This window comes from Phycodurus eques, chromosome 8 (genome assembly GCF_024500275.1).
Source record: "Phycodurus eques isolate BA_2022a chromosome 8, UOR_Pequ_1.1, whole genome shotgun sequence".
In the NCBI taxonomy this organism is placed as follows: domain Eukaryota; kingdom Metazoa; phylum Chordata; class Actinopteri; order Syngnathiformes; family Syngnathidae; genus Phycodurus; species Phycodurus eques.
The window spans coordinates 7,464,235-7,491,438 of record NC_084532.1 but is presented as its reverse complement, the minus strand read 5'-3'; the positions used below and the strand labels follow the sequence as shown (position 1 = coordinate 7,491,438).

The 27,204-nt window shown below is 43.2% G+C and overlaps 1 protein-coding gene across 1 annotated transcript in view; it reads left to right on the top strand.

The window, feature by feature from the left end:
- syde2 (synapse defective 1, Rho GTPase, homolog 2 (C. elegans)) overlaps positions 1-27,204 on the top strand; it is a 58,160-nt gene that overhangs the window by 27,181 nt on the left and 3,775 nt on the right. Inside the window, exons 4-7 of the mRNA XM_061683329.1 lie at positions 120-1,252; positions 10,030-10,156; positions 22,286-22,467; positions 23,104-23,335. Coding sequence (XP_061539313.1) covers positions 120-1,252; positions 10,030-10,156; positions 22,286-22,467; positions 23,104-23,335 — 1,674 coding nt within the window. The remainder of the gene's footprint in view (positions 1-119; positions 1,253-10,029; positions 10,157-22,285; positions 22,468-23,103; positions 23,336-27,204) is intronic.

Sequence of the window (27,204 nt, the reverse complement as noted above, 5' to 3'; positions counted from 1 at the left end):
AGCTGTCAATATTTCCAGTAGGGGGAGCAGTGTAGTGGTAGAGTTACCAAAATCTAATATAAATTCAACATGAGAGGTCTCCTTTTTAACTTCTCTTTACCATCTCATTGCCTTTGTAGACGTTCCTGACTTGCCCAATAGTGTTGGATTCTCCCCTCCTTCCAGCCCAAACCCTACTAAGAAGATCAGCTCCATCAACTGGTCATTCCCAGACAAGATCAAGTCTCCGCGCACCGTCAGGAAAATCTCCATGAAAATGAAGAAGCTTCCAGAGCTCAGCCGGAAACTCAGCGTTAAGGGTCAAAGCAGCAGTAACAGCAGTGGAAGTAGTTATTTAGAGCACAGATCCCATTCACTCCGAGCCACAGGTGGGGGGTCTGAGGCCACATCCCATAGTGCAGCCCCTCAACGATTGATTGTATCTGGTGTTGGGCTTGCCAGCCGAAATGTGATCTCACGCTACCACTTGGACAGCAGCGTGTCCACACAGCACAGCTTCAATAAGAAGAAAAACAATGCCAGCTCCAAATCTGCCACTAAAGGTGGATACTTAAGCGATGGCGATTCACCAGAACTGGTGGCTAAATCTGGGAAGCACTGTCCTGTTGAGGGCAAGGGAGGCAGATGTAAGGACATAGAAGGACCAAGTGGAAGCTCAAAACTAAATGGTACAGATTTGGACATAGATGCTTTCCGACATTATAGTTTCACAGAGCAGCCCAAATGTAGCCAGTACATCTCGGGACTGATGAGCCTGCACTTTTATGGTGCTGAGGACCTCAAACCGCCTCGCATTGACTCTCGCGATGTCTACTGCGCCATTCAAGTGGACTCCGTTAACAAAGCACGGACTGCGCTCCTTACCTGTCGAACTACCTTCTTGGGGATGGACCACACCTTCAATATCGAGCTGGAGAATGCCCAGCATTTGAAGCTTGTTGTGTTCAGCTGGGAGCCTACGCCAAGGCGAAATCGTGTCTGCTGTCACGGCACAGTGGTCCTACCTGCACTCTTCAGGGTAATACGCTCCCACCAGCTGGCAGTTAAGCTGGAACCTCGCGGGCTGATATATGTCAAGTTGAACCTTATGGAGCAGTGGCAGAACTCCTTGGATGGAAGACCAGATGGCAACAGGGAGCCCCAAGTCTTTGGTGTGGAGGCATGGCGGGTGGTGGAGAGGGAGGACACTGGACTCTTGGTGCCGCTGCTTATAAGCAAATGCATCCATGAGATTGAGAAACGAGGTTGCCAGGTGAGTCCAAACCCATAAAACCAAACTGTGCAAGTCCTGCCCAATTTGCAAAGCTTGTCACCTTTACTGCAAATACAGTGGACCCTTTCATACTCGCGGTTCGGCACCTGCGGATTCGCCTATCCGCGATTGTTTTTTCCATTGGAGAAAAAAAAAAGAAATATTTTTTGTTTTGTCTTTTTTTTTTTTTGTCTTGTCGGGCAACCCCGAATACGCTTATTGATGGTTTCTGCCTGCTTATTCAAAAATTATTTTGGTTTAAAAAAATATTTTTTTAAATTATTAATTCATAATTTTTTTCCGAATGCAATCATAAAGGGCGTCAGTAATCTGCAGATTTTCGCTGTTTGTGGTCCTGGCAGGTCTCTATCCCCCGCAAATAGTGGTGGTCCACTGTTCAGAATTTTTTTTTACATTTCTTTCCAATGACATTCACAAGATGATATCAACTTTTATGCAAAAAAAAAAAATAATGAATTTAAGAAGCCTTTTTAGTCTGATTGTATTTCATTTAACATTTGTGGGTAAGCATAAACCGGGTCACTTTTACTCTCCTTCTCATATCAAGGACTAAAATGTATACAGCTCTATATACGCTCAATTCATCCCCATATAGCCTAAAGCAGAAAACATAAAGGCATTCTTGTATTATACTGACACAAGACCTCCTGTATAATGCGACGAGTACTCACCCTGCGGCTGGTAATCGCACAACATTACAAGCATGGGATGAATGGAGAAAGGCGCTGCACTGCACCTTATGATGTCACTGGCATCTTGGGGCTATTTCTTCTTGTTTATAGAAGAGAAACCATTAAGCGTTGAGAGACTGGTCATGTGATGATGATGGACCTGTTGAGTTTTTGCTGGGTCATGTGATGCTCATAACCTCCACCATCCACCCCAACACATTTTATGTGTTCTTTTCTGAGGGAGACTGGAGAGGCAATACAACAACATTTGCTCCCCACAAAACACACACAAATGGGAAAATATATATTTTTTTAACCATAACCACAGTGGCACACGTTATCAATATCCAGCCTGAAGTTGACTTGAGCGAACTCATTTTCAGCGTCATTTGATTGACAGGTGAAGGGTTCACAGTCCAGGAGCTCGAGGGGGGGCTTTATTTTACATTTTATTTGATAATTTTTTTTAACCAGGTAGAAGCTTATTGAGGGATAAAATCTATTTTTCAAAAGCCACGAGGCAGCAGAAAGTACACAGGCAGCAGAAATTATACAGTACATAACACAAGCACATTAATGCAATAAATAAAAATAAATAAAAAAGAATCATCTCATTGCTTCTGCTTATGTTTTTTAAATTTATTTATTTATTTGAATTTATTTTTTTAATTCAAATTTGGCAGGCATCAAGATATTTTATTTGGGCCTCTTTAGTCACACAGATATATCATTATGTATATATCCATCCATCCATTTTCTGAGCCGCTTATCCTCACAAGGGTCGCCGGGAGTGCTGGAGCCTATCCCAGCTATCACCGGGCACGAGGCGGGGTACACCCGAATTGGTTGCCAGCCAACTGCAGGGCACATAAAAACAAAAAAACATTCGCACTCACATTCACACCTATGGGCAATTTAGAGTCTTCAATTAATGCATGTTTTTGGGATGTGTAAAATGGGTACAATTCTTGAAAGAGAACATGAAGCACCAGGCGAAAAACATTTAATTTTATTTTAATGGGATTCTAATTAAACTGTCAAGTATTTCAGAAAAGCATGATCCTCAAACAAAACATAACCATAAAGAAATGAATGATGGTTGTTGTTCAGTCATCAGTCGTATTTATAAAAAAAAAAAAAAAAAAAAAAAACAATATTTCACAAATTCTGCCATGGTATGTAAACTTATAAGCACGACTGTACATATTATGCAGTCATATGTACCCCTGTCATATTGGAATGAAAGTGAAGGCTGCACCTTTCTCATACCCTCTAGGTGGCGGTGGCATATTGGAATGAAAGTGCACAGCTTTTCCATAACGTCTCGATGACTGCATACATTAATAAAATAGGTATAGGGGAAAATGGAAAAAAACGTTCCCATGTATAATGTGCACCATTGACTTTTTACATATTCGGCGGGGAAAAAATGCGCATTATACACCAGAAATTCCATCCATCCATTTTCTTCCGCTTATCTGAGGTCACGTCGCGAGGACAGCAGCCTTAGCAGGGATGCCCAGACTTCCCTTTCCCCAGCCACTTCATCTGGGAAACATAGTCTCTCCAGCGTGTCCTGGGTCCTCCCCGGGGTCTCCTCCCTGTGGAACGTGCACAGAACACCTAACCAGGGAGGCGTCCGGAAGGCATCCGAATCAAATGCTCTAGCAACCTCATCTGGCTTCTCTCAATATGGAGGAGCAGCGGCTCGACTCTGAACTCCTCCCAGATGACCTCACCCTATCTCTAAGGGGGAGCCCGGACACCAATGCGGAGTAAACTCATTTTAGCCACTTGTATCCGGGATCTTCTTCTTTCTGTCATGACCCACAGCTCTTGGTCGGAATGTAGATAGACCGGTAAATTGACAGCTTCACATTTTGGCTTAGCTCCTCCTTTACCACAACGGACCGATACAAAGTCCGCATCACTGCATACACTGCACCGATCCGCCTGTCTCCCGTTCCATTCTTACCTCACTCGTGAACAAGACCCCAAGATATTTGAACTCCTCCTCCTGGGTCAGGATCTTATCCCCGTCCTGGAGAGGGCACTCGACCCTTTTCCGACTGAGGACCATGGTCTCAGATTTGGAGGCGAACCACTCTCACTGGAGTGGTTCGCAGCCAAGTGCGAACTACTCCAGTGAGAGTTGGAGAGCACGGCTTGATGAATCCAATATAACCACACCATCTGCAAAAAGCAGAGATGCATTACTGAGGCCACCAAACCGGACCCCCTCTACGCCTCGGCTGCGCCTAGAAATTATGTCCATAAAAGTAACGAACCGAATCGGTGACAAAGGGCAGCCTTGGCACAGTCCAACCCTCACCGGAAACGAGTCCGACTTACTGCCAGCAATGCAGACCAAACTCTGACAGTGGTTGTACAGGGACCAAACAGCCCGTATCAGGAGGTTCGATACCCTATACTCCCGAAGCACCCCCCACAGCAGTCCCCGAGAGACACAGTCGAACGACTTCTCAAAAGTCCACAAAACACAGGTAGACTGGTTGGCCGAACTCCCATCCACCCTCGAGGACCCTGCCGAGGGTGTAGAGCTGGTCCACTGTTCCATGGCCCAGAAGAAAACCACACTGCTCCTCCTGAATCTGAGATTCAACTTCCCGACGTACCCTCCTCTCCAGCACCCCTGAATAGACCTTACCAGGGAGGCTGAGGTGTGTGATTCCCCCTGTAGTTGGAACACCCCCTCTGGTGACCCTTCTTAAAAAGAGGGACCATCACCCCAGTTTGCAAATCCAGAGGCACTGACGCGATGTCCATGCGATGTTGCAGAGGCGTGTTAACCAGGACAGCCCCAAAACATCCAAGCCTTTAGGAACTTCGGACGGATCTCATCCACCAATGTGTTCGGGGATTGCCGCCACGACAGGCACCGACCACCTTATGGCCACAGCTCTGGTCGGCCGCAACAGCAATGGAGGCGCGGAACATGGTCCACTCGGACTCAATGTCCCCAGCCTCCCCCGGAACAGGATCCAAGTTCTGTCGGAGGTGGGAGTTGAAATTCCTTCTGACAGGGGATTCTGCTAGACGTTCCCAGCCGACCCTCATAATATGTTTGGGCCTGCCAGGTCGGACCGGCATCTTCCCCCACCAGCTGGGCCAACTCACCACCAGGGGGTAATCAGTTGACAGCTCCACCCCTCTCTTCACCCGTGTGTCCAAGACACGCTCGCAAGTCCGATGACATAACCACAAAGTCGATCATTGAACTGCGACCTAGCATGTCCTGGTGTCAATTGCACGTGTGGACACCCTTATGCTTGAACGTGGTGTTGATTATGGACAATCCGTGATGAGCACAGAAGTCCAATACCAGAACACCGCTCGGGTTCTGATCGGGTTCTCAACCTCACACACCAACTCGGGCTCCTTCCCTGTCAGAGAGATGACATTCCACATCCCGAGAGCCAGCTTCTGTAGGCGGGGATCGGATCGCTAAGGTCCCAGCCTTCGGCCACTGCCCAGCTCACACTGCACCCGACCCCTATGGCCCCTCCCACAGGTGGTGAGGCCATGGAAAGGGGGACCCATGACCATAAATCCATATATATTTTTCATCATAGAGGTCTTTTAGCTGTGCTTTGTCTGGTCCCTCACCTAGGACCTGTTTGCCATGGGTGACCCCTACCAAGGGCGTGAAGCCCCAGACAACTTAGCTCCTAGGATCATAGGGACACACAAACCTCTCCACCATGATAAGGTGATTGCTCCAGGAGGGGACATGAGAAATGATGGTACTTTATTGTAATTAAATTACTTCAGACACAACAAAACTTCAGAGCATGATTCAAGAGAACAGCGGCATGTTTACATACAACCATTAGGGCTTGCACTCGCTTGCTTGGCTACATAACGTTTTGTTGGCTGATTGTGATCTGTATCGTATTAAAAGTATGTGAACATACCTCAAGCAGTCCTTGAATGAACATCTTCTCACGAGCACCGGTGACCACCATCACAGGTTTTCCCCCCATTTTGTTATTTTTTGACCAACACAAAACATACGTGATCCATTGTTGTGATCGTGGCCGTGATAACGATTGTATCCGGTCGCGTTTGAGTTGACAAGATAAACCCAAGTGATCGTAAAAGACGGGAAACGGAATACAAGATTTTATTGCAGTAGTCTGACATAGTGCAATCTTGAAAGACCAAATTTGTCTTGTAGTCTGATCCAGGCATTACGTTATATATTATAGGCTATTTTCTTTTTAAATGTAGCATTCTATTTGTTGAAGGTCACAGAGCTTACGTTCCCGCTTTTAAAATACGGTTTCTAGGTTTCTTTAAATGTGTGTGTAATGAATTAAATGCCAGGCATTTTTCTAAATGAAATAATCAGCGGATGTGCTGCAGGCAATAGAGGTGATGGTTATATTTTTTGCTGGCAATTATCTGTTTCCTGGTACCAAATAATCTACGGCCCGGTGGTTTGGGACCCCTGCTGAGTTATATTCTGAGAATTCTTGATCATGCATAGACATTCTTCCATGAATTGCATACATTTGCAATGAAAATCAGGACAATTTAAAATTTCTAGGATGAACAGTGGGGTCAATGAAATGAGAGAGTTAATATTTCATAGTATAATGAGTCCACTCACATTTTAGACAACCTGCAACGCTGTTAAGAGCTTCCTTGTTTATGTTTATGGAATGAACTTTGCTGTTCATGAATTGTTCATGATGATTGCTCCCTGTTCCTGGGTATATCTGTTTTTATCTCTACCCCTTCATTCCCCAGTTTGCTGTTTTCTTTAATTACTGAAATATTGTGTTCAGTCTGTATGAGTAGGAGATCAAGTAATACTAGTGACAAGTAAAGGATATACCTCAGGTTATAGCCAGACAGAGGTTATGAGAGAGTTGACACCAGATCCCATAGCAATCTGCTTGTTGTGTCACTAAAACACGCAAGGGCAGACACAGTGTGCAGTGTGGTTTTACAAATAATTTTGCAGCTCTTTGTTGCAAGCTGTTCGTCAGAGTCACAATCACATGACCTCAGGGTTCTACAAGCTTTTAAGATGCTGGATGATTGTTGGGCTTTTGAAAAGATGTCCAGTAATGCCTGTCTCAAGCACTGGAGTTATGAATGTGTCCAACTAAGATACTTTCTGTGTTTACTTGAGAGCTATCATGGTAAACTACGGTACATACTGTCCTACAAGGCAGTTAAACATGTACATAGAATAGTGGGTGAGACATGCTTTCAGTGCCAAGAGGAGCACTTGCTCTGTTCTTGTGTACAATTGTATTTTCTTGTCATTTTTAAGTATTGTAAATGTAAACACATTCCACTTCTCCAAACTGTTACACTCCCGCAAATGTATTTGCTAAATTCAGATTTGTATACGTAGTCCACAAGATTAGGCACTACTATTTAGGCATGTATGCAATGTCGTTAGATATGATATACAAACTCTTTAAGCATTTTTGAGTTCAAAAAGATAATGCTGTTTTAAGCGTCAGAGATGTTTTAATATAGTGTTGACTGTTGTGTATTTTACTATAGTTTTACTGTATTTTGAGTCAATGTGGAAGTTTTGATGTAACTGTATTTAGCCATTGGTAGTATAGCGATTCACATGCTGAATTTTGTGTTGTCTAGAGGATGAATCCATACCCAATGCACTCTTCACAAATTTTGGCAACCAGTCCAGTCAAGTCAGCTGTGATAGGCTTCAGCATCTGTTGTGAACCCCGCATAGGATAAGCAAAATAGAACATGGATTGTTGCATTAAATTATAATTGATCAACTCCTCTAATAGTTACAGCAACATGACCCTTACTTTACTGTTATCCATTTATTAAATCCATATGATGTCTGGTGGAATGCATTAAAATCAACCAAAACGATGCAAATTCAGTTTCTTTGAGGCTCCATTTTCTACAAAACTTTTGTATTGAATCTCATTTAATTGTGCAAGTATACTTAAAGTACCTAACTGTGTATCCTTTAATTCTGTATAGAGCATCAGTATATAGCGTAATCTCTTGTTAGTATAGATGCGTTCTAATAATGCTCGCACGTTAATATTGTCTGAACAGGGCCACAAATTGTTAGAATTACTTTTGGCTCACACTCAAGAGGATTAATAAAGTCAAGTACCCATTTCCCTCTTCCTTTGTGATCCTGATGGTTCAGTCATTAAACTGATTTCAGACTAAACACAAATCCCTCTGATCCCAGCATTGGTCTCAGCACCCTACCAAGATTGCCCATGCTTGTTGAAGAAACGTGTTTTGTTTGACCTATTCTCGATACAGGCTTGCCGCTGCCTGTCGTGTTGCTTGGCAGCCGCAGTGTATGGAGTACAAGTCCTCTTCCGCTAACAGCTGTTACCCGCCTGTGCTCGACTGACTCCCAAACACACCATTTTTTTCTGAATGGACTTGTTGTTCATTGTGCCCACTGACTTCTGTTTACTTGCACACAAAGCTAAATCCTCAGCTAATCTGTCCTTGTCTCTCCCACTCGTGCGAGGTTTACAAAACGCAGTTCACCTCAACATGGTGGGCTCGCAAATAGTTTGACATGGTGAGACATTCTCGTGTTTCTACTCTAGAGCCCGGAAAGAGCAGTAGTATGGGTGGATGGGTGTTTTGTGGAACAGGGTCCAACTAGCCATTCACAGCCCACTGACTTAACACGTTGCTCGGGCAACCACACCAGTTGGTCAGCCATGCCACATACCAGACAGACTCATGTAGGAGAAATTATGGTATGTCAGCAGCCGGCCTTAATCCTAACATAAGAAGACAACTGGTGTCTGGTTTCACTATCAAATGTCAATGACAGGATAAAGCTGTGCAGAGTTTCACTTGCTAGAGGCTTAGGTAAAGACACATACTGGAAGTGTCTTTTCAGGTTGCTGCTCTATGTTTATCGTGGAGGTGCAACAGTTAATCGATTAACCTACAACTAATCAATTATTAATCGACAAACATTTTGATCATCGATTAATCGTTTCAAGACCTTTTGTAACTTAAAATTGTCTAAATCCTCTAATTTCAGCCTCTCAACAGTAAATATTCTCTGATCTCCGTAGTCCTCCATGAAAGCAGACTGATTGTCTTTGTGTTTTAACAAAACAAGTCATTTGCAAACATCTGCTTCTACTTTGGAAAAACGTTGATCAACAGTTTTATAGAACAAAACATTAACTGAATCATAATCAATTTATATGTGCATTTTCTGAATTGTCAATTTGAAATAATGTCCTGTTTTTTTAAAAAAGGATGGATATTAAAAAATATTTTTTTTTCTCATCTGATTCATCGATTAATCTAAAAAATGATGAACAGTTTAAACGATTATTGGAATAATCGTTAGTTGCAGCCTTAGTTTATGACGTTTTCGTTTTAACACTGGACTCATTTGGGTTTTTCTGAGGGCACATGGTTTGTCCATTCAATCAAAGAAGAATGTGTGACTTGGAATGAATCATTGTTGAATGTCTAGATGTAGCTCTGAAAAACACAGTCCTTTGAAAGTTGTATTCACACACGTCATATTGAAAGTTATACAATGGGTGTACATTTTTAAAAATCTAGCAATGTATAACTCCAGTACTAATTCTAACAGCTTTAAAACATTCGGGCCGACATTCATGACGAATGACATCATTCAGGATAACACTTTGTTACAAACCAGCAAGTTTTAGCAAACTGATCCATAATATATAAAATTTCCAGTTATATTAATATTGCCTTGATTTGTATTAATTAAAGAAACCCTGTTCAGTCATTTAGGGTTATTGTCATATGCGTATTACTGTTTGTTCTATCAAAAACGATCTGTTGCGGACTGATACTGTCTTGCATATAGCTGCCTCTTCTTCAATTAAGTGATAAAGTTATTTAACAAGCAGCCCTAACATGCACTATATCACTAAGCATCTCACAATGACGACAACCCATCACTACTTTAAATGCATTGCCTCTTCGATTCGTTCAGGGTGTGAAAATATAGCTCAGTATACTTTTGTTTGACTCTTGCATGAGCAGTGTATGTTTACGTGACCTAATTTCATGTGTGGGGTGTGTTTACAGGTGGTGGGGCTTTACCGTCTTTGCGGTTCTGCAGCTGTAAAGAAGGAGTTACGAGAGGCGTTTGAAAGAGACAGTTACGCTTTGGAATTGTGTGAAAACACCTACCCTGACATCAACGTAATTACAGGTAAACAAGAATGTGGGATGGCGACAGAGTGGACCAACACCACACATTTATTACAGCTTAATGATGACACACAAAAGAAAAAGGGGTCCATCCACCCATTTAGCCATTTTCTTTACCGCTTATCCTCACTCGGGTCGCGGGCCGCTGGAGCCTATCCCAGCTATCTTCGGGCGGGAGGCGGGGGACACCCTGAACTGGTCGCCAGCCAATCGCAGGGCACATATAAACAAACAACCATTTGCACTCACATTCACACCTATGGGCAATTTAGAGTCTTCAATCAACCGACCACGCATGTTTTAGGGATGTGGGAGGAAACCGGAGTGCCCGGAGAAAACCCACCCAGGCACGGGGAGAACATGCAAACTCCACACAGGCGGGGCCGGGATTTGAACCCCAGTCCTCAGAACTGTGAGGCATATATGCTAACCAGTCGGTCACCATGCCGGCAAAAATGTTGTCTGTGAAAATAAATAAAATGTGTTTTGAAACATATAAATAAATATAAAATTTTACTCAATATTTTCCATAGACAACCTTTTGTCACGAATGGAGAGGAGCTGGACCCAAGAGTAGGCAGAGCTGGATAGGTTATGATGAACAGTTTATTAGAGAAGGTAATGGAAATGGTCCTTAAGGTGCGTTGGCAGGCAGTGGAGGAAGGGACGTGCGGCAGGCAGTGGCGAGGACAGGTGGCAGGCAGTGGCGAGGACAAGCGGCTTGCTTGGCGGCGGGATGGTAGGAATTACGAAGACCAGGAGCACGAGGGAAACACTGAGGATGAGGAGAGACACGGGTCAAAAAAGGAGACGAGGAATTGAGTATCTTACGTAAGGCAGGAGCACAGCGGAGAGAGCCGATTCAAGGGACTGGTTAGCCTGCTCTGTCTGGCCGTTTGTTTGAGGATGATATTCCGAGGATAAGATGGCTGCTGCGCTCACTGCCTTGCAGAATTCCTTCCAGACTTGTGATGAAAACTGAGGACCTCGGTTGGAGACAATCTCGATGGGGATACCGTGGAGTATAAAGACATGTAAAACGAGGAGGTTAGCAGTTTCCAGGGCGGACGTGAGTTTAGGGAGGAGCACATAATGGACACATTTGGAAAAGCGATCGATGATAGTGAGAATGACTGAGGGCGGTAGGCCGGTAATGAAGATGTGAGACCAAGGGCGGCTTGGAATCGGTAGGGGGCGCAGCAGACCAGCTGGGGGCTGTTGTGACGACTTCCCTCGGGTGCAGACAGAGCAGGCGTGGACAAATTCTCGGGTGTCTTTGATGAGGTTGGGCCACCAGAAGTGCTGCTGGATGAACTGGGTAGTACGGGTGATGCCAGGGTTACAAGTGAGTTTTGAGTTGTGGGCCCGCTGTAGGACGTCAGAATGTGCAGAATCCGGTACAAATAGGAGGTTTGGAGGCCCGGTCTTGGGATCTGGTTGTTGTTTTTTTTGAGCCTCCTTGACCACCTGCTTGATTTTCCAAATGGCTGCTCCGATGAAACATGAGGAAGGGAGAATGGGTTCTGGTTCTGCTGAGCTGGAGGGGGGGTGAGTAAATTCAGGACAAAGCATCTGGCTTGGTGTTACGGGAACCGGTACGGAAGGAGAGACTGAAGTTGAACCTGCTCAAGAATAGTGGCTCAGCGAGCTTGTCGGGGGTTGAGACGTTTAGCCGAACGGAGGTAAGCAAGGTTTTTGTAAGGGAAGTGGGGTTTGTGTGTTTTGCGACGGGATGGCGGGATGGCAGAAATTACGTAGACCAGGAGCAAACACTGAGGATGAGTAAAGACACTGGGGTCATAAAAGGAGACGAGGAATCGAGTATCTGACGTAAGGCAGGTGGGTTGTGGAACCGCTTGGAAAAGCTGCAATACTTTGGCGAGGATTTCTGGGATCAGGCAGGCTTATATGCAGGTGGTGACGAGGGCTGATTGGTGACAGGTGCGCGGCTTGAGGAAGGTGCTGGAAAGAGCGAGGGGAGGGGAGAGAGAGGGCGCAAAGCGCCACCTCTGCTCCAACAATAGTACTGTAGGGCAGTTCATGACACCTTTGCCCATATAACACAAGGCCAACGAAGGGCAAATGAGAAGCAACCACGTTGACATATGCAAGTATCCATCCATTTTCTGAGCCGCTTCTCCTCACTAGGGTCGCGGGCGTGTTGGAGCCTATCCCAGCTATCAACAGGCAGGAGGCGGGGTACACCCTGAACTGGTTGCCAGCCAATTGCAGGGCACATACAAACAAACAACCATTGGCACTCACATTCACATTCACACCTACGGGCAATTTAGAGTCTCCAATTCATGCATGTTTTAGGGATGTGGGAGGAAACCGGAGTGCCCGGAGAAAACCCACGCAGGCACGGGGAGAACATGCAAACCCCACACAGGCGGGGCCGGGGATTGAACCCGGGTCCTCAGAACTGTGAGGCTGACGCTCTAACCAGTCGTCCACCGTGCCGCCAATGCAAGTATCCAATGAACTTTATATATAAATTTAATACGATTCAACCGTCTGACATAATACACAGCCCAATCAGATATTTTTATTTATAAAGTCTACATTGGTGCCTTAGATCAAGGTAGTCTAATTGGGCACCTTGCTAATCCAGTGCAACAAATAAAACGCATAAACCCCCCCAAAACATGTCTGAACTAGTGTGTTTGCACCAGATAGGTCAGCACGTGTTTGTCTCCATGATTGTGTGGTGTTTATTGTAAAAGCATTCCAGAAGTCAAAATACCAGTATATACTGGAGCCTGAGGGAAGGGCCCACACACACTCTCATTATCGGACTGTGCTGTGCATTCTGATAATTCCTTCTATGTCAGGTTCCTAGTTGCTACATGTTCTAAATCACATCAGTATTGTTTTTGTGTGTCTTTAACCAAATAACTACAACAGTCTATGCGGAATAAGTGTAAAAATCTGTAATGTCATAAATTATATCAAGATGTAAAATATAATATAAATATCCATCCATCCATCCATTTTCTGAGCCGTTTCTCCTCACTAGGGTTGCGGGCGTGCTGGAGCCTATCCCAGCTATCATCGGGCAGGAGGCGGGGTACACCCTGAACTGGTTGCCAGCCAATCGCAGGGCACATAGAAACAAACAACCATTCGCGCTCACAGTCATGCCTACGGGCAATTTAGAGTCTCCAATTAATGCATGTTTTTGGGATGTGGGAGGAAACCGGAGTGCCCGGAGAAAACCCACGCAGGCACAGGGAGAACATGCAAACTCCACACAGGCGGGGACGGGGATTGAACCCCGCACCTCAGAACTGTGAGGCTGACGCGCTAACCAGTCGGGCACCGTGCCGGGTTGCCAGCCAATCGCAGTAAAATAAATATATAATTAAAAAAAAGTGTATAAAATACAAAAAATAATTTAAAAAAATGTATAACTACCAATAATTCAAATGTCACTGGTCATCTTTTGCCCCTCATTTAACACTAGTCCAATTATGATGATGATGGTGGTGGTGGTGGTGATGATGATGATGATGATGATTATATTTTAATAATATAAGTGTTAGAATATATTTTATGCTCCAGTTGTGTGACTTTTGAAATTGCAACTGTGGGATAAAATACAAAAGTGATAGATAGAAATGTGGCGTCACTTGGACTGAGTGGTGGCTGCTGCAGTGTGACGAATGGGGGGTAGAGGAAAGTCACTTACTCATTATTTTCTGCTAACAAAAAGAGGAAGAGACCCTGAAACCCCCACTTCATTTAGGAGCCGCTGTTGGTTTTAGGACGAGGCCCCGCATAGGCGTTGTCCTATCATGTCCGCTTTGATCCGCATGCATTTGCATGGCAGGGCAAAAAACACAGTTAACAGTTGAGCAGGTTAGAAAAAAAGGGCCAGCACCAGTGCGGCTTGTTGGTTTTTGCTCGCTGCCTAAATTTGCTCTGCCAAGCGCGTTGCAGATGAACCTAAAAGAGTGGAAGAGGACAGCAACCGGGGGAAGGAAGGCAAATGCCCATGCTCCACTTAATTTTGCTATTCATGGACTGATTTTTCTGGAATATAAATAGCTTCAAATTAAAATTACTAACTGAAGTGTGGACATACTGTATACTTAAGGAAGATTGCGCAAGCAAGGGGATGAGCTGAGAGCACTGGCTTGTCACACTGCTAATTTAAAAGCGGAGCTAGTGAAAAGGATTATCCAGGGGTCAGGGTTAAATCCAAAGCTTGCAAAACATGCTCAGTGTGTGGCTCGCCATTGTTTCAAATCACAAGCACAGTTCATTGAAAGAACTGTGAAAAGTGTTGTCAACATGAGCAGCACACTGCAGACAATCGAGTCAATGAACAATATCTTAAGCACCAGCTTTTGAGCTTCAGGAATTTGGTGGTTTCAGTTTAGAAGTGCAGGGCGTCTATTGCCACTCTACTACAACCCCAATTCCAATGAAGTTGGGACGCTGTGTTTTGATTTGCAAATCATGTTCAACCTATATTTAATGGAATACACTACAAAGACAAAATATTTAATGTTCAAATTGATAAAATTGTTTTTTAGCAAATAATCATTAACTCAGAATTTTATGGCTGCAACACGTTCCAAAAAAGCTGGGACAGGGTCATGTATACCATTGTGTTACATCACCTTTTCTTTTAACGACATTCAATAAACGTTTGGGAACTCAGGACACTAATTGTTGAAGCTTTGTAGGTGGAATTCTTTCCCATTCTTGCTTGATGTACAGCTTCAGCTGTTCAACAGTCCGGGGTCTCCGTTGTTATATTTTACGCTTCATAATGCGCCACGCATTTTCAAGAGGAGACAGGTCTGGACTGCAGACAGGCCAGTCTCGTACCCGCACTCTTTTACTACGAAGCCACGCCGTTGTAACACGTGCAGAATGTGGTTTGGCATTGTCTTGCTGAAGTAAGCAGGGGCGTCCATGAAAAATACGTTGCTTGGATGGGAGCATATGTTTCTCCAAAACCTGTATGTACCTTTCAGCATTAATGGTGCCTTCACAGATATGTAAATTACCCATGCCATTGGCACTAACACAGCCCCATACCATCACAGATGCTGTCTTTTGAACTTTGCGTCCATAACAGTCCGGATGGTTCTTTTGCTCTTTTGGCCCAGAGGACATGACATCCACAATTTCCATAAACAATTTGAAATGTGGACCACAGAGACCTTTTCCACTTTGCATCAGTCCATCTTAGATGAGCTCGGGCCCAGAGAAGCCGGCGGCGTTTCTGGGTGTTGTTAATAAATGGCTTTTGCTGTGCATAGTAGAGTTTCAAGTTGCACTTACAGATGTAGCGATTTGCTGACATTGGTTTTCTGAAGTGTTCCTGAGCCCACGTGGTGATATCCTTTACACATTGATGTCGGGTTTTGATGCAGTGCCGCCTGAGGGATCGAAGGTCACGGGCATTCAATGTTGGTTTTCGGTCTTGCCGCTTACATGCAGTGATTTCTCCATATTCTCTGAGCCTTTTGATTATATTATGGACCGTAGATGATGAAATCCCTCAATTCCTTGCAATTGTACTTTGAGGAACATTGTCCTTAAAGTGTTCGACTATTTTCTCACGCACTTGTTCACAAAGAGGTGAAACTCGCCCCATGTTTGCTTGTGAATGACTGAGCAATTAGGGAAGCTCCTTTTATACCCAATCATGGCACCTACCTGTTCCCAATTAGCCTGTTCACCTGTGGGATGTTCCAAACACGTGTTTGATGAGCATTCCTGAACTTTCTCAGTCTTTTTTGCCACCTGTCCCACCCAGCTTTTTTGGAACGTCCAGCCATCCATTTTCTGAGCCGCTTATCCTCACAAGGGTCGCGGGAGTGCTGGAGCCTATCCCAGCTATCATCGTGCAGGAGGCGGGGTACACCCTGAACTGGTTGCCAGCCAATCGTAGGACACAGAAAAAAACAATAATTCGCACTCACATTCACACCTACGGGCAATTTAGGGTCTTCAACCTACCATGCATGTTTTTTGGGATGTGGGAGGAAACCGGAGTGCCCGGAGAAAGCCCACGCAGGCACGGGGAGAACATGCAAACTCCACACACTGTGAGGCAGACGCTCTAACCAGTCGCCCACCATGCCGCTTTTTGGAACATGTTGCAGCCATGAAATTCTAAGTTAATGATTATTTGCTAAAAACAATCAAGTTTATCAGTTTGAACATTAAAAATCTTGTCTTTGTAGTGTATTAAATTAAATATGGGTTGAACATGATTTGCAAATCATTGTATTCTATTTTTATTTATGTTTAGCACAATGTCCCAACTTCATTGAAATTGGGGTTGTATTATGATTTGGTACATGATTTGGAACTTTTTCCTAAATTCAACTAAACCAAACTGAACTGCTTGGTGGAGACTGCACTGACGCTTCCAACATGTTGGAGAAGTTTGGGAGAGTAACTTTTCCAGAAGCCTTTTCTGTACATATTTCATATGAAGGAAACTCATGTACATTTTATCCAGGGTTTTAACATTGCCAAATAATTAAAGCCATTTAAAGGAAATATGATCCACTCATGAGTAACTTATTCAAACATTTGCCCTTCTAGTGGTGATGTCCGTGTTCCATAACTCATCCTGCTAAATAGCTCCAGCTCAAGCTATTAGAGGTATTGGTGATAAATCGTGGTCTTTAATTTGCCCCATCTGACACATCTTTTCCATTGCCTGCTTCCTTTCTTTACCCGCACCCTCAGCAGTACTCCAGTGAAGACATGGAAAGTCATTAACAAGTGCCTCCTTTGTTGCCGAACAAACACAGATGGTATTTGGCTCATGCATGAGGGATTAGCTGAACCCAGAGCAGGCTAGGGAATCAGGCAACCCCTTTACAAAGCGCTCCAGGCTTGCATGGGTGTCCAAAAAAGTTCTTAACCTATAGATTTAGGTTTGCACATCTCCGATGAGTGTACATGTGCCAGAAGCATGCCAGTCTACCAGGGTTAGGAGTTAGGCTTGCACATTGGGGTTGTTGTGATTGCGGAAAATATGAAGACCCAACAATGTGGGACTTTTGATGTGCCACAGGACACGGAAGGGACACACACATCCACACTGACACCAACTCCTCCACCCAAATGAGTTCTGTGGGGGCGTGCACATTTTCAGGGAGGGGAGCAGGATGGAGAACAAACCTGTGTTTGTTCTCCAGGCACGGTGTTGACTGCAGCACTGACAAGGGGAGTGACCTTCCACTTTATTTGAACAAGAGGTTAAAGGTAGTGCCGTGCCCCAGTGCATTCTGTGCCTTGCAGTGTTTGGTGGCACATACAGAACACTGAAATAGTCTTAACCTGATACGGATTGCTACTATCTGCTATCTATCACTTGTGAAGTAATGTAACCAGTTAAGACCATAAATCTCCAACTGACCATTACACTTCCAGAAAGGGAAAATGGAAGCACATTGGAGTTCCAATTATTGGCAAAAAGAGAATGGTGTTAGTAATTAGGCTTCTTGTGATGAATATATAAATTAAGCTCGATCAGTCGTAGCTCGCATGCAAATCAATTCACACATCATTCCTATCGATAAGAAAGGGATTTCACACCTCAGTCTTGTGTATGTGCGCTCTTGTTGCATTAAGCAGAGGCACTCACTCCGCGATGTGATGTCACTGACATGCCATGTGATCACCTTCCTGAGAGTCTCAACCACACAGACCACACTCAATATAAATACCCGCATATTTTCTAGTTTAGCTGCTTTGAGTTTTGCATCACATGAAGCAGTTGACTGACTCAAATATGTATTCATTGTGCTAGCAAAAGGAGCTATGCAAAGGAGCTGTGTGCACGCTGGTTTTGCGCCAAGACACAAGCAAGTGATTGTGACGTCTTAATTATATTAGAGTTATTATGTCTTTTAGAGCGAGGTTTTCACTCTTGTCCCATTCAAAGGTTACGCACTTTTTTAACATGCTGCTCCACTGGTCCAAGACAAGCTGTGGCTTGGCTGTTTGCTGGGATGGAGTTGAGGTCAGAGGTCTTCCACTCTCAAATCATTCAAGAGCGGACCTTGCTTTATGCACCTCGACACAGTCATTCTTTAACAGAAAAATGCCTTACTCTATCTTCTGTTTACACAAATTTGCGATCAATTAATTGCTCAGAATGGATTTTTAAACTGAATAATTATGATTCATGGGGAACCAAAGGGTCTAGTTCAACCACTGATTGATTAATTTATTTCTCCTCTAGAGTACCTAGGTCAAACCCATCACCCAAACACTTTGATTGTCAGCAAGCTGACTAGTAGCGATTTGTCTCCTTGGCTGAGAGAGTGAAGCACCTGTAGGGAAACACACCTGTTCACCCCTGAGTCCATGACCTTGTGTGTTTGTGTGTGTGTGTATGTGTGTGAGCGCGAGAATATTTAAGCGCTTGTGCATTATGTGTGTGTCAGGCGCTAACAAGGCCTGAAACACAAAAGTAAACACACACACTGACTCATAGTAGGCTAATGATTTATTTCTATGCCTCTGTTCACTAACCACTATAATACATTAAAGTGCACTCGGATTGTACACTCAGTTAACCAAATTAACTACTTTGCTAATGTAAAACAAAAAACAAGCAGGCAGTTAGATTCCTGTGATGGAAAAAAAGGTTATTTTATCTCCACAGCCCAAGTCCAGATTGATAACAGGAAGCCAGACAATGTCCACAAAGCATTTCCGTGTAATCTGTTTTAGAAATCTGTATGTCTTCACAAGCGTAGGGGGGAATGCATGTTTATGACTCCTTATCATGGTTCTCCTCGTACCACATTTCCAACTTAAGATGATGAAGATAACCGAAAACAGAAGCATTCAAGAATGTAATTCAGGGTTGAAAAAAATAGAAACATGTCATAACTTCACCTGTATGTGCTCACAACGCACCAGGGACACACTAATAGTGGCGCATTTTATAAAGTTTAAAGTGAACGTTTGCCTCAAGCCCTGTTAAAATTTGACTTGCTGTCTTGGAGCTGTCAGTGTCCATCAAGCTGACAGTGTTCTTGTTTGAATGTGTTGTTTTTCTTCAGAGCTCAAATTGGCTTTCACAGGTATGCGTGTGTGTTTGTGTGTGCGTGCGTGTGTGTGTGTGTGTGTGTGTGTGTGTGTGTGTGTTCTAGGGTTCTAGTTGCAATCAGTAAACCAGTCCTTTTCTTATAGTTGTGTGATGAAAGCAAATCACACACTTTGTACTGTACTTATTACCTCTGCCAAAGAATTTTTGTTCTCACTCGTGTATGGTTGTTTGATTAACTGTCTGTCAGCAAGATTACTCAAAACCCACAAAGCGTGGTGATTTTGTTGGAGCTGTAGAAACCAAGATCAAAGGAGTCAGACAATCAATTAAAGTGTAACCACATTTCCAAACAAAAATTGTTATTCACGTGCACCATCTATGTGCAATTTCAAATAGAGCTTCTAAAACATTGTGCTTTATTTTTAAAATTTTAAAAAATAATTTCCATTTTTTTGTTCCAAAAACATGCAAGGTAGGTTAAGTGAAGACTCTAAATTGTCTGGAGGTGTGAATGTGGGTGTGGATGCTTGTTTGTCTATATGTGCCCTGCGAATGGCTGGCAACCAGTCCAGGATGTACTCCACATTTCGCCCGAAGCCAGCTGGGATAGGCGCCAGCACACCTACGATGATAAGTGTTTCAGAGAATGGATGGATGGCATTATTGTGGTTGCATTTTTTTGTCAATCAAAAGTTATTTATCATTTAAAGTTTTTTAATTTTTTTTTCCGTTCCAGCTCCTGTATTTGTGAAATAAGAAGCGTAACTTTACCATAAAGTATAACTGAGTTGACTGGATGCACAGGTTAAGTCTGGAGGTACCTGGGTTTGAATCCATAATTTGACATAATGGCCCAACTGTAAAATAGTTTAAGTGACATTATTCTTCCATGTATTGAAACCAATTAACCAGTTATATTTACCAATTAGCCACAAATTTGCCTCTGAATAAAGCATTCACAGCCAACACTCGATATTTTGATTTGGTTTTGTAGTGATAATTGTAATGTCACTATTATCATCCATTCATCTATCCATCCATCCGCCTATCCCAGCTGACTTCGGGCGAGAGGCGGGGTACACCCTGAACCGGTCGCCAGCCAATCGCAGGGTACATATAAACAAACAACCATTCGTTCTCCCATTCACACCTATGAACAATTTAGAGTCTTCAGTTGCAGTTCCATGCATGTTTTGGGGATGTGGGAGGAAACCGGAGTACCCGGAGAAAACCCACGCAGGCACGGGGAGAACGTGCAAACTCCACACGGGCGAGGCCGGGATTTGAACCCCGGTCCTCAGAACTGTGAGGCAGATGTGCTAACCGTTCCACCTGTCACTATTATCAGTTGGAATCAATGTATCCAGACTTCCCTTTTTCTAGCCACTTAAACCAGCGAGGTGTTCTCAGGCCAGTTGAGAGACATACTGTAGTCTCTCTAGTGTAGCATGTCCTGGATCTTTAAGGGGCTAATTTAAATAAATATAAATGATGAGGTTTGCATGTTCTCTCTGTGTACTCCCCGGGTACTTCAGCTTCGTCTCACATTCCAAACACATGCATGTTAGGTTAATTGAAGACTCTAAATTGTCCATAGGTGTTTATAGGAGTGTGAATGGGTGTTTTTCTGCCGACCATTCCAGGGCGCATACCGCCTCTCGCCCAAAGTCAGCTGGGATTGGCTGAAGCTAACCCATGACCCTAATGAGTACAAGAGGTACAGTATAGAAAATGGACGGATAAATACATATTCTGTTCATGTGATGCTGTGATTGTGGGTTTATTTTGGTCTGTATGTTGTCAATGTGCAGAATCCACAAGGCCAAGCTCATCAGATACTTTGGAGTGCTACGGGGAGCTAAATCTAGATCTTTCTTTCTCTCTAATCCTATATTGTCAAGCACATACATCTGCCTTTCTACTGGAAGGGAAAACGAGAGACCTGAATGTGTCTACCCACGTTCTTCACTGAGAATTTAGCATATATTTCACACATTCCTTCTTAGTGTTCCCAGATTCAAGGATGAGGGACTCGCAGCACCAAAACACAATCCACTGAGAAGTGTCAAACCACTCATAAAGAGCAGAGCTGGGATTTTACTGGGATTAAAAAGTGAGCGTGTTAAATTGTGCCCTTCACAACTGAGAGATGTGAGTGACTCGATGGTGAACTGTATTGCTATTTGCTTTGCTAGGAGGCAAAACAATAAGTTAGGTGGTCAACGCAACCATGTTCTTTTCCATGGTTTGACAATGAGGGAAGTATAAATGTAGCCCAACCTGAGCAGATTGACTGTGTTCACCATAGTCAGAAGAGTTTTTGTTTTGTTTTGCAAAACACAATGCTATTGTGAGCAACAACGTTTCTTTCTGCAGCTTTACAATCTGATCATTGTGTTCTCCTTTTTTTCTATGCTGTGTGTAATGACTGTTCAGTGAGGTTTTCCATTTTGGCTGACTCCGGTTCTGTTCTGAGGCAATAGTTTGATTTTGCAAAAAGAGTCAGCGGTTTTGTGAATTTAGCTTGCATTTTTGGATTTGTGTTTAAGGTATTGAGAAAATGTTGTTTATTTGTTTCAAGAAACGTGTTTTAGCAACTGAGAAAAACTGTAAGCCATTAACGTCATCCTTTTTCAAACACTTAAAGCCTATTGCTCAAATACGCCTTCTCAGATTTGATGAAAACTGATTGAGATGCATAGGAAACAGAGAGCGGAGAAAAGCCGAGACAGAGAGAGAGAGAACAGATGGTTACCACAAAGGGCTGTCATACTGCCAGCAGCCTGTATTATTCCAGTCCTTATCCACCCGTCTTCACCTCAGATAAAAGACGTGCCTCCAATACTTCAGGGGCTCTATGGAGACAGACATTATTTTCTTGTAGCTGCTGGAGGCTGAAGTCACAGATGCACATGCACCACCATAGACACACCAGAAACATTTGGCAGCGCGGTGGCAGTTGCAGCAGAAAATAAAGTAGACAATAAAAGGGTGAGGGCACTGTTCAACTTGTTGAATGACCCAAACCAGTCTCTATGATTACAAGTTGATAGACTAGATCACAAACCTTCCTTATTTCCCAACCAACAGGCGTATTGAAGGACTACCTACGAGAGTTGCCCTACCCTCTGATCACCAAGCAGCTGTATGAGGCAGTATTGGACTCCATGGCCACCAGACCCCTGAGGATGGGAGCAGCGGGCTGTGAGAATGACCACGCCGATTCAGAATACACCGTCAGCCTGCTGGACAACCTGCCGGAGGTGGAGAGGGTGAGGAAGATGCACTGAATCTCCTTCGATGTTTTCATACATGACTTTGAAGAGGATAATTGCGGTGGAGATAAAAATGGGAATAATGATTGTCAATCTAGTGAGCTACACTTACTTAACACATGATTAGGGACACCATCACATTGCAATGTTTTATTAAAAGAGGTAAGATATTTATTTTACACAAGAACAGCAAAATATTAAAAAGACTTACAGTATACTATAATGCTTTGCCGTGTTAAATTAATGCACGGCTGGAAGAAGCATCAAAAAAATGTTCTCTTTGTACATTCATGAGACTTTGCCGATGTGCTTAATGTTGTCGCTGGTAAGTAATATGACGGCTGGGCTTGTTCGAAGAACTTGAAAATGTCATGTCCAGGACCAACATTTCTATGCTCTTTACAGGAAATTTTATTCTCAAATCTGGTTTTGCCTGTTTTCCCACATGAAAATCAACTTGCACTTTCGTCATGTGTATCCATGTGAGCATCACTATTCAAAAATTTGGCAGTGATATATATTCCTGTAACTTTTGTGGATTATTAATAACTCATAGTTAGCCGTACTACCAGGACCAGTAGATCCCCTGCAACTGCTAATAATAATAAGGACATGTCTTGTTCTTCCTATCAGATGACACTGCGGAAGCTTCTTGACCACCTCAAGTTGGTGGCATCCCACCAGGAAGTGAACAAGATGACATGTCAGAACTTGGCAGTGTGTTTTGGCCCTGTGTTGCTCAGCCAGCGTCAGGAGGCATCCTGCCACGCCAACCGAGTCTTCATCGACTCCGAGGAACTAGCCAGTGCGCTGCACTTCAAAAAGCACATTGAAGTCTTGCACTACTTGCTGCAGCTCTGGCCAGGTAATTGTTCAACGGCTCTCGCTGTGCTTCGTTTTTAGCCATTAGTATTTGATTGTTTACAATAGCGATTCTCTGTTTTTGGGTCCAGGGACCCCTTACAGTGAAGACATGTTTTCCAAGGACCCTTTCATAATTCTAACACCAATTAAACATCTTTTTTGGAGGAAAAAACTGACTGAACCAATAAAACCATAGCTGAAATAATATCAACAACAATACGTTTCTGGAAAATCTTTATATTTAGTCACCATAATTCACTTTACCTGATTCCCTTACGAAAACCAACAGGAACCTAGGACATTTCACCTACACTGTCCAGTATCCAGATATTTATTTCACAGTCACACCGGTTGAATTTTGGCCTAAAAAGTTCAAGAATCGTTGTCAAGCCACTGAATCGTTTCGTTTTGTATCGTTCGAAATGAACCAATATCGTCCTCGAATCGAAATAGGAACCACGAATCGTTGTTAAAACGAATCATTACACCCCTTTAAAGCGTACTTGCTCCGAGCTGTTTGGTTGTCACTCCCATTTCAGGGTTACTGACGCGGAAAACAAGCGAGAATAAAACATTGTATATTTAAAAACCAACATTTTCAACCAAACAATAGGCGTAATTACAAAAGTCTACTAGCTTGATGCCAATGTACTGTATGGTGTGAAATTAGCCACAGAAATTGGCTTTTGTTAGAGTAATTATAAACCTTCAAACAACGGCTACTTTAACACACACACGGAGCGACATAACAGACAACAAAAGAGCATTAAACACTGTATATTTAAATACCAAACTGTTCAGCAAAACCATGCAGTACAACATTACTCACAGGCGTATACAGTATTCTCTTTGCTCTATGGGCGTAGTAGAGGACCTTCTCTGCTTCCTCTTGTCAACTCTTAATCATGCTGTATCCAGTAGACCTTAATTCTGCCCGGCATTTTGCAGCACAACGTGGTACTACACTGAAGGCGCGCAACTCTGAATTCGTACTTGCATGTTCTGTATTTGCTGAGTGTTGTATCCAAATGACTGCGGTGCTTCAGAGCTTTTGAGTGCTGAGGTTATCCACTGTCATTTGATAGCGATCAGCTGCCCCCTGTTACCTCGTTACACATGAAACTGTCCTTTAATTAAGGCTTTAATATGGCAGATTGTGCCATTACATCCCACTTGAAATCAAAAGTTGGTAGGCGTGGCCGCCGGTCTTAATTAAGATAAATCAGAAGCAGAACACAGCATCTCCCCGCGCAGCTGTTATCTGCCAGCTGCCTCCACGTGTGAAAAGCGAAAGCTAATTTAGTTTTATTTCATAACCTATAACACATTAGTCTTTTTGGAACTACTACTGTAATGTTTTAGTGAATGGAGACAATTACTTTGCAAAATCATATAATATCATGATAAATCATGTCAAGCAGTCGTTACCTTAGCATTATAGCAATAACAGTCACGATGACTTTTGATTGACAGACACATAGGTATTTACTTTAATATTAATTTGAAGTAAAATGCTGAATAGCAAACATTTTAGTACCATGTAAATGTTTTAAAAAGTTTTTAAAGCTGATTTTAACTATCTTACGAAGCAAAACCCCTTGGCACTGGTGGACTACACAAAAATTCATCTATTGACAAATATTAGATCACACTTTCTGTCTGTTATGCTTTGATGTGCTGTTCTAAAATCAAATTAAGGGAATTTTATTCATTTCATCCATAGTTTGTCAGTCAGCCATTGGTACAGAGATTTTTATTGCTGAGGTCACACTGGTCACAGTTTTAGGGTTTTGAATTAAAATGTTTTCAATATTTTTTCGGTACAGTAGTATAATTTTAAAAAACATAGGAGGAGGGAATGTCAATAATCTGCAGGTATCTTCACCAACAATGGACACCTCGTAAAATAAATTTACGCAGGACGAACACTTCGGAAAACAAGAGCATCGACTTGGGCTTGGCAAAGGCTTGCTCGCTGTCGCACGATGGCATTGCCAGCCAGAGAAAACAAATCTTCTCACTTGGTATGCTTGCCACTGGGACAGTCAGTTTAACATTTGCACACTGTGGCCAAGTGGTGAAACCTGTCCTTGTTCTGGCCCCATCACAGCGGCGGGTTCTGCGTGGTGGGAATTTGCGGTGTTGAGGATAAGCGGTATAGAAAATTGATGGATGGATTCAAATAATCAGGGATCTCTTTATGTGCAGTGGAATATCTCCCTGCTCTCCTTCCACTTTGATAGTGTGGGTACTGGTTCTCCTTCGCTTATTTAAATCAGTGAAGGTCGCTGACTAATTTCATTTCACACACTCATCTGTTTGCTGCAAGCGGCTCTGTCTATTGCTCATGGCAAATACAAATGATGGGCGACTAGTCGACGTCTTTCCCTCTAAACGTCATTGGGGCGCAGCAAAGTCGATAAGTCGACTGGACAACCCCTAATGCAAACTCTTAATGACTTTATTCATGGAATATGATTGTTTTGTTGAACAACTTTTATCGTACATATACAAGTTTGCACCATATGCACCTTGGCGTTATTAATTTTCAAAGAATTTCTGCTTGTTTTTATCGGATCCCACTAGATTGTGCAGATAAAATGTCCAGTGAGTGTATGGCCCCGAATCAAATTCAACCCATTTGGAGTCAAATTCTCCCAAGAACATTCCTCCTAGTAGAATTAAAAACACATACGTATACGTAACAAAGTATTTTCAGTCCAGCTTGTTTGCATGCCAAGCAGCATCTCCTCTCCTTCCTTTTCGAGCAGACTACATCGGATCCCTGCACTCAATTTAAAGACGTTCTCGATTTAACCTTGGCTCCTAAAAACTCACGCTAACATTTCACAACCGTTCTGAGATATTTTCAGCCAGTGCTTCACACCTCTCAGAGAGTTTGCGTGTCTTTCGAGCGACTGGAAGGACATCCGATCACACGTTCCTGCGGGACGTGGAAGGCCGCCGGGGAATGTGTGCAAAATTAGTCAGCATGTTGTCAATAGAAACGCAGTCGTTTGCCAATTGAACTTTTGTCATATAACTAGACAGAAGAATGGTAGAAAGAGGTGTCTAATTCTGCAGTGTTTACTGATACTAATCTGTTTTGAACGGGCCTTTACAGAAGACACAAGGACATATTGCCTTTGGAATTTCACTTTTGCAATCAGCTAATTCATTAATGATCGAATCAGAGTGTTGTGTCACGTAAGGGTAGATAGATACAAGGCATGCAGCAGCTTTTGGACTGGATTGGAATCTCAGCAGCAGACCGTTCTGATGAAGTGAAGACATTTTTCGATCATTAATCATGGACAGAAAATTCATATGCTGCATGCGTGAAATGCAATTTGTAAAAATCAAACATCCATTTTCTTCACCGGTTATCCTCACTAGGGTCACGGGCTGCTGGAGCCTATCCCAGCTATCTTCGGGCGGGTGGCGGGGTACACGGGGAGAACATGCAAACTCCGCACAGGCGGGGCTGGGATTTGAACCCCCCGTCCCCAGAACTGTGAGGCAGATGCGATAACCAGTCGTCCACCGTGCTGGCAAAAAAATCAAACAAACAAGAACAAAATTGCACAACACAAAGTATATGTTTCATGTCTTTGTGACAGTACATTTTGTACATAACGTGTGTGTTCATGTGGTTCTGTTGTTGTTTTCAATCCAGTAAGGGAAGGCTAGCGGGGGCAACAATTTATAGGTACACAAAAACAGAGACAGGTAACAACATCACGCTGGTTGTGTTGAAGTGTTCGTTCACTGATTGTTTATGTAGTGTAGCAGACACTTTATTTTTTTTCCACAATGTCTAACTAGATCTCAGGACATTTAGCTGAAGCATAGCCTGCACAGCAGTAATAA